The sequence below is a fragment of the Suncus etruscus genome, chromosome 8, assembly GCF_024139225.1.
Source record: "Suncus etruscus isolate mSunEtr1 chromosome 8, mSunEtr1.pri.cur, whole genome shotgun sequence".
Taxonomy (NCBI): Eukaryota; Metazoa; Chordata; class Mammalia; order Eulipotyphla; family Soricidae; genus Suncus; species Suncus etruscus.
The window spans coordinates 38,635,172-38,649,893 of NC_064855.1; the positions used below are offsets into that span (position 1 = coordinate 38,635,172).

At 39.1% G+C, this 14,722-nt stretch overlaps 1 protein-coding gene across 1 annotated transcript in view; it reads left to right on the forward strand.

Moving 5' to 3' along the window:
- The window catches only part of TNFRSF19 (TNF receptor superfamily member 19), a 126,807-nt gene that overhangs the window by 12,176 nt on the left and 99,909 nt on the right, over positions 1-14,722 (forward strand). Inside the window, exon 2 of the mRNA XM_049778268.1 lies at positions 13,037-13,139. Within this exon, the coding sequence (XP_049634225.1) occupies positions 13,071-13,139 (69 nt within the window). The 5' untranslated portion in view covers positions 13,037-13,070. The remainder of the gene's footprint in view (positions 1-13,036; positions 13,140-14,722) is intronic.

Here is a 14,722-nt window from a genome sequence, read left to right on the forward strand (position 1 = left end):
CTTAAGCAAATGTGCTGTATATTTCCAAAACTAGCTTTAGAAAAATAATCCTCAACATAATATTACAAACAACATTTCTACCAATTGCCTTATAACTGTTTGGCCTTTTCAGTAAAAATGCTCAACTCATTAATGGTATTGAAGTTTTTTAAAGGGAGCAAATATCCACAGTCCCATATCTAAGCATATATTTTCCTCTGAGTGAATCTAGGAATTATGTTTTCGGTTTGTTTTGAAGCTATACCTGCTGGTGTTCAGGGCTTTTGGTTTTGCACTCAGGGATCACTCCTGGTGAAGGTCAGGTGCCTAATGGGATGCCAAGGATTAAACTGGGGTCAACTGAATACAAGGCAGGCACCCCAAATACTGTACTATTTCTCAGGCTCCATAATTGCAGGTTTTGTGGTTTTTTGGGGGGGCAGACTCAGGTTGCACCCGATTCTACCCTCAAGAATTACTCCGAGTGATACTCAAGGAACCATTTGGGATTCTGGAGATCAATCCTGGGTTTGCCAAATGCAAGGTATATGCCCTACCCGATGCTCTAGCTTCCATGATTGCATTTTTAAACTGCTGTTTATTTGTGGGTCTGTTTTCTCAGTCAGATAAGATATCTGGGTTATAGAAATACTCAAAGTGGGGCCCGGAGAGATAGCATAGCGGCGTTTGCCTTGCAAGCAGCCAATCCAGGACCAAAGGTGGTTGGTTCGAATCCCAGTGTCCCATATGGTCCCCCGTGCCTGCCAGGAGCTATTTCTGAGCAGACAGTCAGGAGTAACCCCTGAGCACCGCCGGGTGTGACCCAAAAACCAAAAAAAAAAAAAAAAAAAAAGAAATACTCAAAGTGAGTTAAAATGGGAATATTTATTTGTCTGGCTTTTTTTGTTGTTGGTTTTGTTTTTGGGCCACACCCAATTATGCTCAGGGGTTATTCCTAGCTATGAGCTCAGAAATCGCTCCTGGTATAGGGGACCATATGGAATGCCGGGGCATCCCAAAGACACCTTACCCTTTGCGCCACTGCTCAGGCCCTTGTCTGGCTTTTATGGAACATATATGATACAAGTAATTGTTAGAGTACACAGATTAATACTGTTTTCCACTGTCAACTATTACTTCAGTTATCATTTATTCATGATAGTTACAAATTGACAGAAACTAGGAAAGGTATATTGCTACTAATATTAAGTGCCATTTTCTGACTGGTTACTATGCGGTAAGCAATGTGTTAAGTTCTTTAAATACCTTACCTGATTTAACAGACACCAATAAAATTATTTATTTTATATAAAAATTTATGAAGGTGAAGTGAAACTTCCAAATATTGAATGGCTAAGTGGCATCCAATCAAGATTTTATAATGCTAAAGGTGTAGCATGTAAACATAGGGGTTTCTCCATAATATGTTAACAGACTGGGAAAAAGCAATCAAATCCACATGAAATGATGCAAGAACAAATGATCTAAGTATAATGTTACTGTCTCTGAATACTAAGGAGGCTAGAGAAACTAGAACACTTGGCTAAAGTCAAAGAGGTAGTTTCACTCAGAAAACATTTATTCAGCACTTTTTGAATGTTTGATACTATCAGAGATACAAGTTTGAACAAAATACACCTATTTTTAGAGAGTTTTTTGTCATTGTTTTTTGGGCCATATCCAGAAGTACTTATGGATTACTTGGGTTCTACATTCAGGGATCACTCCTGGTGAGGTTTGGGACATATGGAAACAAACCTAAGCTGGCCATGTGCAAAGCAAGTGTCTTCACTTCAATACTCTGTTTCTTTCCCCTGGTCAACACTTTTAATTCCTTGAGGAAGGACAAAAAACTAGTGACACAAAGTAACTTGGGACAAGTGCTGTACTGTGGCAAGAGAGCCACAAATCTTGGAAAGACTCATGAGAGTCATTTTCTTTTGAGTTAGGTCCTGAATAAAAGTAAAGTAAGAAATCAGAGTAGAGGTAAAAGACCTGGGTAAGTATAAAGATGAAACTTAGGAAGGAGTTTGTTTTCATCAAGAATACCCAGACTGTCCTGGTACTGGAACTAACAGCTGATGGGAAGACTAGGGGAAGCTGACTTTCCTGGAGGCTGCAGTTTGCAAGTCATTGTTTTAAAGTAAATCTTTGTGATTTAATTACTTTGGCCGTCTGATGGTATCAGATTTAAAGTAGATTATACTGAGGGTAACTTTGAGCAATGATAATGATATTAACATTATAATATTGTTAGTGTGGGACAACAATAGATGTTTATAAGTATGTATAACAACCTATAAATACTGACTTCCAGTCTACTTGGGTTATAGAAAAGAAATATGAAATTTGGTTCCATCCAAAGAACCCTGCAGTTTTTATTGTTTTGTTTTGTTGAGGGGTGAGGGGATTATACTTGGCTGTGCTCAGGGATTATTCCTGGTGGCGCTTGGGTGATCATAGGCCATTCCAGGAAGGAACACAGGTCAACTGTGTGCAAGAAAAGTGCCCGGCTTGTTGGACTATCTCTCTGGCCTAAGTTCTTGGTTCATTCAGTGAGCAGAGGAAATTGGAACTCTGACATGCTCTCTATAGCATTCCAACGCTGGGGTGGGGGAAGAGGGGGGGGGAAATCAAGTCTCAAACTTTTTAAACACTCCTCCTAGAAAACTTGAAAGTAGCCAGCTTGCCTCGTACAGGCACAAACTCCAGTTCCAAAGTTTCAAAACCTGATAGCAAGTAGCAGGGCAGAAGAGTTCTCTGCTCACTCCAGGGGTCCCCAGTTGCAGAATGTATGCATGGCGTGACTGAGCGAGAGCTGGAGGGGCCAGGCCCGCTCAGCCTAGGCAGGCATAGGGGGCGCCCTGAGTTGGGGCAGACTTCGGTGGGTGTGCCCCGTTGCCGTTGCCGGGCTACGGGAAGCGCTCTGTGTGCGGGCTTCCTCGGGAGGCCTTGCACCCCAGCTCCGCCCCGGGAGCCCTGCTGTCAACGTGCTCGGTAGAGTTGCGGTGCCGAGACACCGACCGGGACCTGCTGGGCGACGCGGTGAGCTAACAACCGGCACGGCGGGCCAGCTCGGGGAGCGAGGAGGTGGGTGCCCGGTCCTTCGAGGGGCTGCGTGGAGCGTGATGAGGGTCCCTGGTCCTGTCCTGCCCCCCGCGGAGGAAAGCCGGGAGCAGCGTCTGTTCGGACGTTCCGAGGAGGAGACGGTGGCTGGATCGAGATGCTGACCAAGAGTTGGGAGCTTCAGGCTTCCCTTGGAGGAGGAGCCGGCGAGACCGTGTCTTGGCGGTTCAGGGGTCTGGGAAGCGTGAGAGTCTGTAGATTCAGCCCCGCGAGTCGATCCCAGGCCCGAAGCCCTCTCAGCCCATCACACTCGCGCGCAATGACAAACCTGGTGCGGGCTGGTCTGCCTCCAGAGCGCGCCTGGGGAGAGGGGCAGGGGCTGGAGAAGGGGGTGTTGGGGAAGCAGCTGCAGGCCCTGTTGCACCTGAGCAAGGCGTGAGAGAACATTTGCACGATGCATGATAAATTGCATAACTAAATGCATCCTGGTGCCGGGGTAGGGAAGTTCTGTAAATGTCAGCAACTTTCATCAGTGAAGTGACAGGTAGAAACCAGAGAGCTCTGCTGTCACAGGCCTTGGCCAGATTCTAAAGCCAAACTTCATTGACGAGGCATAGTAGCTCATGCACCCTTGAAGTTTGGGAAGACGAAATTCTAACCAATCGTGTGGTGGCAGTTTCTTACCCCGCTTAAGAAACCAACGTTCCTTTCTGGGTGCCTCTGAGTAAAATGACCCAATCTGAAACAAAGCCTCAAAGCATTGTATCATCTAGTTTTCATTGAGGCAATTTAACTCAGAAATATTGACGAGGGCATCTTGTTTCACTCAGTGACATTGTCCTTTAGTGGAAGACACTTTTATTTTAAATATACAAACTGAAACAGTTATTTTTAATAACGACTTATGCAAACACACTAATTTATTTCTATGCTATTTCCGGATCACTCAGGTGCAAATGGAAAGATTATGTTGCATCCATTCAGGATTTAATCAACGTGCTTTTGATAGTGCCGTTTTACCGTAGACATTTTGTGCAATTTCACCCTATTCTTTTGTGTAGTCTGAAAACATTTTATTTGGAATACTGCTTATTATCTAATTTAAATCTGTTACTAAGAGGAGTGACACTTGAGCCCTATTCTTAAAAAATGGCTTCTGATATTAATAATTTACAGAGATGTGGATATTTGTAAAGAATTCAGGGGGCTTAGTATTAATCAAATTATCTTGAAAATAAAACAAATGCAATGTAATTTTTAAGAAATATTAAGTATTTGGGGACCGGAGAGATAGCATGGAGGTAAAGCGTTTGCCTTGCATTCAGAAGGACGGTGGTTCGAATCCTGGCATCCCATATGATCCCCCGAGCCTGCCAAGAGCGATTTCTGAGCCTAGAGCCAGGAGTAACCCCTGAGCGCTGCTGGGTATGACCCAAACAAAACTGTGTGTGTGTGTGTGTGTGTGTGTGTGTGTGTGTGTGTGTGTGTGTGTGTGTGTGTGTGTGTGTGTGTATAGTATCTACTAAGAGCTGTATCATGAGCCCTCAAAGTTCTTTGCTTTTCTATCTGTGAAAATGTCCCATGACAAACGGCTATGATCAGATGGTTTTTGTGACCTTAGAGTTTTCTTTCCATAAAAAATGTTACCTTGGAAAAGTTGTATTGGTGTTTTCTGTGGCAACCTCTTCTAAGTTACGCATTTCTTTGATGCTGAGTTCACATTAGATCTCAAATTCAGTACCTGCAATTATAGCATAAAGTACCTTTACTGTCCAGAAGACTTGAGTAATAATATTGCTAACATTAAGAGACATGGGCCCGGAGAGATAGCACAGCGGTGTTTGCCTTGCAAGCAGCCCATCCAGGACCTAAGGTGGTTGGTTCGAATCCCGGTGTCCCATATGGTCCCCCGTGCCTGCCAGGAGCTATTTCTGAGCAGAAAGCCAGGAGTAACCCCTGAGCAATGCCAGGTGTAGCCCAAAAACCAAAAAAAAAAAAAAAAAAAAAAAAGGCTTTGAAAAAGAACAGAAAATTGATTCTTTTTAATTTTAACTCATCAAAAGATTTAATTTCTATATATAAATCAGTGGAAAATTAATTGGTGTATGTAGTAACTATATCTTGTCCTTTATATGTATTTTGATCAGTAAATTGATTGTTTTATTTTTTTTCTAATATATAATGTAAGGCATGTTTAGGACTTAACATTTTTATTTAAAAATATTTATTAGACTGGAGCAATAATCCATTAGGTAAGGCATTTGCCTTGGATATGACCCACCAATTTCAATGATCCCCTGAGTACTACCAGGATTGATCCCTGAGTGCTGAGCCAGGAATAAGACCTCAGCTCTGGAGGTTGTTCCCCCAAACCAAAAACAAAACAAAATAAAAAAAATCTTTATTAAAGGGCCAGAGAGATAGCACAACAGTAGGGCGTTTGCCTTGCATCAACTGATTCAGGTTAGACGGTGGTTCGAATCCCGGCATCCATATGGTCCCCTATGCCTGCCAGGAGCGATTTCTGAGCACAGCACCAGGAGTAACCTGAGAGTCGCAGGATGTGACCCAAAAACAAACAAAAAAAGCCCACTTCATTGAGGTTCTATAATTTACTTATTGTTATAATGATGGTTTCAGGCATACATTGATATGTTCAGGACTTTTAAAGCAAAAATGAAGAACTCTGCTAACACTTGTGTAGAGAATTTTATTCTTTTGAAGGAATTTAAACACTGTAAGATCATGGTAAAGCTCTGAACCCAAACTTTACTCATGCCAGTTATCAATATCACTATTCAGAAATTAATACTGCACAGACCAAAATACAAAAGGCTTCTTTAATACATGGATAAGGTCAAGTGCTTTTAATCTGTATCTCAAGTTGTATTTGAAACTCCAAAACAAGCCCATATACTCTGTTAACTACATGTTAAATAAGGCTACCCAACTTGAATAATTGCACCTCCCAAATAAATAGGCAGCTGCTTACAAGACAAGAGTCAAAAAACTGTTAGAGTTAAGCAGTTAAATTCATTTTGTCTCATGGCAGTGGATTATTAAATGTCCATGGCCTTTTTATAACGTAACCTTCCAAATGAAGTAAAGGAACAGCAAAACAATATAAAACCACTTACTTTCTTTTCATTATATGCTGGTTGAGTAGTGAGTTCATTCATCGTATTTTATCTGTCTGAAATGTTTACATTTAAAATAAAATGTTTAAACAGTATTGGGTTATCGTCTGGTACATACATCATGGAATACGTACCTTTAGAACTACGTTTTGAAGCCTGGGCTTTAGAAGAACAACCACTTATTGGAAATTATATGAGACCAAGAAATCTGTATAAGTGAAGATTAAATAACATTAGCCACTCATCAGTTGACTTGGATGAGTTTAATAGGAGAAAATTATAAAAAGAATGGAGCCTACTTAAATAGCACATAAACACTGTAAACATTAGGAAATTGAAAAGAGTTGAAATCTCTCCAGACTTACTGCTAAAATAAAAATTTGAACAGCTGTGTTTTAGAAATGGTTATGCACAATTCTCCTAGAATAGATGGGGTCAAAGTTTGAAGTCCCCTAAATTCTTGATGAGATAATGACTCCTATATTTGTGTTCTAGGATAGAGAAACATTTTTGAATTTTGAGAAAACTGCCATAGTTATGACATACTTATTTAGTAAACACTTTGAGAACATTGCCAATGATTTTCCTAAAAGCAAAGATTAAGAAGATATAATGATAATAGTCAGAGTAAGTGGTTCCATATGTGATTTTTAATTTAGAGTGAACTAATGATACTGTATTTGGCAGCAAATATTTTAAGACTTTCAAAGTTTTTTGGTAGAAAACATTTTATAATTTGAAATAGGGAAATCATTCATGCTTCCAAGCCAACAAATATGTATTATAGCATAGCAATTTGAACTTCCTCAGCTACAAAAGGGATTGCCAACTTTACTGCATAAGAATAGTTTTAAAATATAGTGAAATTGAAGTTCAAGATGGACTACTTAGAGGCTGTGGGGTTTTTTCCTGTTTGGAAATAGCCAAACATACCCTATATTTCTAATACATTTTTTTACTCTTAGAATGTGAAAGGAAGATATTTAAATAATTTATGATTGTGTTAAAGTGAAAAGGCTATGTGTACAATATTGCCTTTATTTCAGTTTTAATCTTATAAATTGTAAGCCTTCCTATTTTAATACTGATTTAGCATTTTTTTTTACTTCATTGCATATTAGGAAAAAATACCCATCAAATGTGGTTTTATTAGAAAAATTAATACAGGGCTGGAGCAGTGGTACAAGCGGTAGGGTGTTTGCCTTGCACATGCTAACCTAGGATGGACCATGGTTTGATCCCCCGGCATTCCATATGATCTCCCAAGCCAGGAGCGATTTCTGAGCACATAGCCAGGAGTAACTCTTGAGCATCACCAGGTGTGGCCCAAAACACAAAGAAAAAAAAAGAAACATTGATACAATTTATGTTATTTTTTATGGGACCTGAGTTATAACTCAATGATAGGCATATTATTTGCAAATCTGAATCCCTGGATTCGATCCTTAACAGTAAGCAATCAAACAAACAAAAACAAATATTATTGCAGTTGTGTGAACTGCATATAGGATAATGAATAACTTTAAGAAATAGAAAAAATACAGAAATATGAACAATATTTGGTAGGGCTTGGACTGCCCCTGGCTATGCTCAGGATTTACTCCTAGCTCATTACTAAGGAATCATTTTTAGTGATGCTCGGGGGACCATATGTAAAGCTCAGGATCAAACACGGGCTAGCTGCTTACAAAGCACTTATCCACTTTACTATGTCTCTGGCTAGAAATTTCACAGGTTATTTAAAAAAATAAATAAAAGGGTACAGACTATTTGAATTATTCTAGGATGTATATGCCTTGGTTTCTTATAAAATAAAAATAAAAATAATTATTAGAAAACTTACTGACTTAACTTATAAGATAAAACTTGTAACTTATAAGATAAAAAATAAAAATAATTATTAGAAAACTTACTTATTGTTAAAAATCTGACAAATAAAATACTAAATCTTTTTCTTGAATGATCTTTGCTTATATAGTAGTTTAAATCAGAAAATGGTGTCCTGGTCAAAATTCTACTGTAGTAATTTATATTTTAATCTCAAATTATGGCTGTGCATATTTTCATGTATATTGTAGTCCTTATATCAACCCGAAGAAGTAAATTTAATGAATCTCTGTCTCAATATATATTGCGCATATATTTCGAGAGACATCCATTTTAGAATAAAATCTCATTTCTTGTCATTTTGTCTTTAGACTCAAATTGGTTGTAGGCTTTAGTGGCTTGATTGGAGATAAAATGGAAACAGAATTCCTGTGTAACAAGAAGAGAAGGTAGAGACTAGAGCCTTTGAGTTGTGTGTGCTTCTTAGGGGAGGGGACACTGGATGCTCTACTCCTGCTATGTCACCTCAATATTGGTCTCATCTTTGTTGAGTTTTCTAGCTTTTACAGCAAATTCTTTCTTTTGGATATTGAAGGCATTTAAAAAAATTAAATGATGTTGTGGCTGAAGAAGGATGCTGCCATCTATATACTACCATTTGCTACACAAATACTACCAAAAGAGAAAAAGCAGATAGTGGTGGCAACATGACATATTTTGGGGCTCAAAAGAAATAGGAAGGAGAGTCCCTGTGCTGATCCAGGGAGATCCCAGAAGAACCTTTACTCACTGCGGGGCAGGCATAAGAAATGAAGGCAAGAGTAGAACAAGGCCCCTAGGCAAGATAAGGGGTGGCCCTTGAAAGACATGCAAGTTGTAACAGCCCTTGTGGGCTGGAATCCAGTGGTCTGCCCTACCAAGAGAGAGGAAGACAAGCTGTAAATATCCTGTCAGCAGGACTTTTCCCCCTGGATACCAGCTTTCTAGTTTGGGACAGGGAAGTACATGGGGTGTGTGTGCATTTCTGTGTTTGTTGAATTTACCTACTGTGAAGGCAGGACAGCTTGGTTAGGTGAGCAACTGCATTCTATGCACATGGGCAGATTGCTGCCAGTAGCACACTTCCAGGCTCCTGTTCTTCTATTCTTTTGATAATGCCAATTTTCTCAGAGCTGTTGAAGAGCAAATTTTGAAGCTGCTAGTTTTCATACCCCTAGAAACTTGGAAACCAGGTCTGGTCTGACATGTCTTCTTTCTACTTAGATAGTGCAACTTTCCTGTGTGTGTATTTCAAAAATGAATGTGAGGTTCTTGGTCAATGTTTCCTCTGAATATTCTGGCTAACAATAAAAACTAAAGTGATCCATTGTATATAATCTGCCTAATGTGTATTCCTCATGCTTAATGCTTAACTTTGAAGTGTCTTAAATACATTTTTCTACCTGGGCTAGACCCCAAATACCCAGACGTAGGGCAATTTTTATAAATATATTTTATTACCCCATTTTAGTTGTAATATTATTCTTCAAGCACTTACTATTTTATTAAAATGTTCACCTTTTCTAAGGCCAAAACATCTCATAAAGCGTTTAATCTTATCTCTGAAAACTTGTTTACACTTATAAGATTCCTTCACTGTGATGGTTGTTTATAAATACTCCTGGGCCAGGCTATTCTAGTAGTAGTAGTAGTAGTAGTAGTAGTAGTAGTAGTAGTAGTAGTAGTAGTAGTAGTAGTAGTAGTAATAGTAATAGTAGTAGTAGTAGTAGTAGTAGTAGTAGTAGTAGATCACCAACTACCCTACTATAGTTCAACCTAGCTTTCAATGTGCTCAGGCATGGTTAAACCTTTTCATGGTCACCATTTCTGCTCTTCCTTACAGCATTCCTCTAAGATAGATCTTATTTGGGGTGGGGCCACACCCGGTGGTGCTCAAGGGTTACTTCTGGCTCTGCCCTCAGAAATCACTCTTGTCTTTGGGGACCATAGAGAAACTGAGGATTAAGCCCGGGGAGTCCGTCACAGGTTGCCTGCGTACAAGGCAAACACACTACTGCTGTGCTATTGCTCTGGCCCCTATAAGTCTTATTTTTATCTCTTAGCAATAGTTTTCATTTCCCCAATATGTCCCAATAAATTAAGCCTATATAATCTATAATCTAAGCCTCATAGTTTTTCAAGGAGGGCACCATGTTTTGCCACAAGAACATTATATGTATATCTTTTTATTAACAGAATATTTGCATTGTAAAGAATTTGTAAAGATAGGAGATAGTAGTGGTTTTAGGAGTACATGATTTGCATACACGGGATCCAAGTTTGAACCCTGACACTACTTGCCTCTCAGTACCATGTTACCCAGATTGTCCCGCATCAAGGCATAGAGATTCTCCTTATCCTCACATTGATTCACCTGAGCTGGCAGAGTATCACAGAAGTGGTCCCAGACAGAAGTGGCCCAAAAGTGATCCTAGAGTATCACAGAAGTGGCCCCCAAACACTGGTTGGAAACCGCTCCCTCCAACAACCAAAGAATTAGTTGGGAGGGAAGAGGGTAAAAATTCCCCATGAATATCACTCTATGATGAAACAATATTATTTTAGCATGTTTATTTTTGTACATAAGATAGGTACTGCCTATGAAATAAAAAATCATATTGCCATGACTTCTGAATTGATAAAATACCAGATATTCTCTTTGCTAGAGAAGACAAAAAAGAGTATTGCTTTCTTTTTCTTTCCAAAATAGTTGATAGTTCTCCACGGAGTATATTGATTGTCTAGACTTTTTTTAATATGATGGCTCTGCTCATTTCTTTTTATTATTATGTAGTGCAAATTTACTGGCACTTAGACTCCTTTTCATATCAGTTTGATTCAGATAGATTTTATAAACTATAACATATCAGCACATTAAAAAATAGGATCATGTCAACAAGAGATATCCTGGAATATAACTTTCAGGTAATGTGATTTTATCTGCTAACGCAATTCTGGATCTATATAAGCAGTAAATTTCGTGTTTGGATAATTGCTGGATGGTTCTGAGGTGTGTGGGGGTATGAGGAAATGGCTGTTTTGAAGCATCTGGAAAGGTAAAGGAAAAAAAAACCTCACAACTGTTTGAATACATTCCACTTGGGTCGTTGGTTCAACTCAAAGGAGTGATTCCTCATTGCCCTGATAGCGGACTCCTGAAGAGGGGATGCACAGGGGGGTTAGGTCTCCTATCAGTTTGTTGCTGATTAGCAGCCTCAGTCCCCTACTGCTTCTTTTGTTGTCTTTTCATTCATCCTTGAGTTATTTGGCCCCTGGTTACAGTTTTCTGCTCTGTCTTCTTTCTGTGTAGTCAGAGAGATCATCTGTTCTGAGCTTCCTTAGTTTTGGAAGATTTACCCTTCCTGGAAAACTGAACCCTTGTCTCTCCACATTTTTTAAATTTAATTTATTTAAAGAAAATGTATTACATAGTTGACATAACTGATAATAATACATTTTTAGGAAGACCAAAAGCAACATGTTTTTTTTTTAAATAGAAAGTGGAAAGAAAAACTAAAGAGATGGAAGAGAAAGGAAAGAATACTGACTCACAATGAATTCATTGAAGCACCAGCAGAAAGTTTAGTAAGCTCTTTAAAAAAAAAAAGGAGAAGAATTAAAAATAAATACAGCAATAACGGTGTGAGAGTGGCAAGTGTAGCTGTTTGCATAGCCCAGCAAAATATGGGTAAAATGCCTTGTCCTAAATACAAAGAGACCTTATCTCTGAAATTCTCTGGCATACGACTTTGGGTTCCAGGCATACTAGGTTGTCCAACCTGAGTCATTCTCTGTGGCGAAATTTTTTCACACATTAGCTGTTGTTGTCGTCGGGTTTCTGTAGTTAAAGATTCTGATTTCTGTGCCAGAAGGATTCTGGTTTCTGTGCTTCTTCGAAGTCAGGATGTAAAGCGTCCTCCAGTTTCACCTCACCATCAAATGCGGAGTGTCCTACCCTGCAAGCAAGTTGCTGCTGTCGCTGAGTCATCTGGGTGTCAAGGGAACATTCTTGGAGTAGCAGCAGGGTCTCCCCTGGTAGAGGTTTGCCTCGTGGTGATGTTGTAGACAATTGTGATTGTTTCTGTAGATGATCAATGGTTCAGGGGTGTATGTCTCTCCACTTGAGAGGTGAAGCCTCCAGACAAGTCTTCCTGTTTCTTTTTCAGTGTGTTTCGTTTCATGACATTATTGTAGAAATCTGTATAAAAAATACCAACAGCAATCAACTAGGGTTGTTTCTACATTTTGAATCATTTCTGAAGAAGAGATAGTTTCTCTTTCTCTTGAAAGGCCAGATTGGTACCAAGATGTTATCATTTCTCTATGCCCAGGAGCATGGCACTCAACTTTCTGTGTTTCACTGCTCTGAAATGGCCCGCCCATGTGCTCTACTTTCTAGAGCAGTTGTGAGGATTGAGTGACTGAGGTAATGACAATTGTGCCTAGCACCCAGTACTGACTTTTGTATTAAACATTTTATCATTTCTGTTATCTTGTTGGCTTTGACTAAACTACTTCATAGGATGGTTTATTTCATCATTGTTTGAAATCATTGTCTACTGGATGAAGGTGACTGTATACAAGAAACTTGGGTAGAAAATAGAGCCTAGAAATTCAGAGTCCATAGGAGATTAAGATAGGATGTAAATGCTTCAGTTATCATCCTCTGAACTTTCAAATCATCACATATTATTTGTGCATTGTATCTTTTTAAAAAGTGATTCCTTTTAAAATATAAATAATTTTGGAGTTGAAGAGATAGTACAGGTATTACCCCAGCTCAATTTCTGGTCCTCTGATTACTTCCAGGAGTGACTCATGAACACAAAGCCACGAATAAACCCTGATTGATCACTGATGAGTGTAGCCCATCATACTCTTAAACATAAAAAACAAAACATTTTCTAGTGCATATAGTAAATGGCAATAATTACATAGTAAACACGAAGCATGATTGGTGTTAATGTTTGCTGTATTATCTCTTTCAGAACTCTTCAACTGTAAAGACTTTTAATAAGAGTGATGGCTTTAAATGTGCTACTAGAGAAAGAGAAAATATTTTTCATGGCTGTAGTTCTACTAACTTATTTGGTAAGTCAGTTCTTTATTATCATTAAGAAAACAAAGTTGGTTTAAGAGAGTGGGAAACGTGCTTGCCTTGCTGGAGACAGGCCCAGGTTAAATCTCAAGCACCTCATATGGTCCCTTGAGCCCTACCAAGAGTGATCCTTGAGTGCAGAGCCAGAAGTCATCTGTGAGGACCACTTGGAGTGGCCCCCAAACAAACAACAAACAGAATTTCAAATTATGTTTTAATATTTTGCATTACATTAACAATCAGATTGCTGCTAAATCTTGACTTTTATAACAGTTTTTGAAATTGTTTTACTTAAATCAAATAGAATCATGATTTTATAACCTCGTGATATGTTGTTACCCTGGACTTACCCTTACATCATATCCTAGACCCTATCAAAACTTTGTTCTGGGCCCGGAGAGATAGCACAGCGGTGTTTGCCTTGCAAGCAGCCAATTCAGGACCAAAGGTGGTTGGTTCGAATCCCGGTGTCCCATATGGTCCCCCGTGCCTGCCAGGAGCTATTTCTGAGCAGACAGCCAGGAGTAACCCCTGAGCAACGCCGGGTGTGGCCCAAAAAACCCAAAAACCAAAAAAAAAAAAACCCAAAAAAAAAAAAACCAACTTTGTTCTAATTTGGAAAACAGGCCTTAGAACAGTTTGTGAGGAATTTAAAACTGACATTTTTTGAGGGATCATATTCAAGTATTGCTTACCCTGGTGCTCAGTGAACCATGTGGTATCAGGGATCAAATCTAGAGCTCCCACATACAAAATAGATACTTCGATTCTTTGACTATCTTCCTTGTCCTATAACTGATTGTTTTTAAAAACTAGGTAGGAGCCAGAGTGATAGCACAGTGGTAAAATATTTTCCTTGCACACAACCGACCTGGGATGGGCCTGGGTTTGATCCCCGGCATCCCATAGGTCTTCTGAGCCTGCCAGGAGCAATTTCTGAGCACAGATCTAGAAGTAACCCCTGAGCACTGCCAGGTGTGGCCTAAAACCAAAAACAAACAACAAAAAAAACTATGTAGTTATTATATTCTTCCCTATTTAAAGAAAGCATTAAATGGAGATAGAGAATTTTAATGCTCGAAAATAAATGCAAATGTGGTCAAAAGAATGACTAGCCTGGAGATATAATCATGATCTATCAAAATAAAAATAATTATTTTCTCTAAGACAATGGTGTACACTGAAATCTGGGAAAACAAAATAAAAGGAAATGGGGTCAAACTGAAGCGAGATTCAGGTAGATGTAAGGTAAGTTAAAGTTATGAAGCACTGGAAGATTGTGTAATATTTTTCAGGGGGACGTAAGTATCTTCTCAGAAGAAGGGAATTTTTCACCTCTGAAATGAAAACAATTCAAAGATGGACAGTCAGGTTAGAGGGTAGAAGATGATTAGACCTTTACATTCTAACCCCACCTGGAATTCTCCCTCCTGCACCTCTGAAGGGTAAAGCTTTGATGTTAGTTTAGGAGGTTGGCAGACATTACAGATACTCCTGTTTCAAAGTAGAGTTCGTTTTCACTCAATAATTGCTCCTTATTATAATCACCAAAAACAACTTCCTGTGCTTCTCTGTG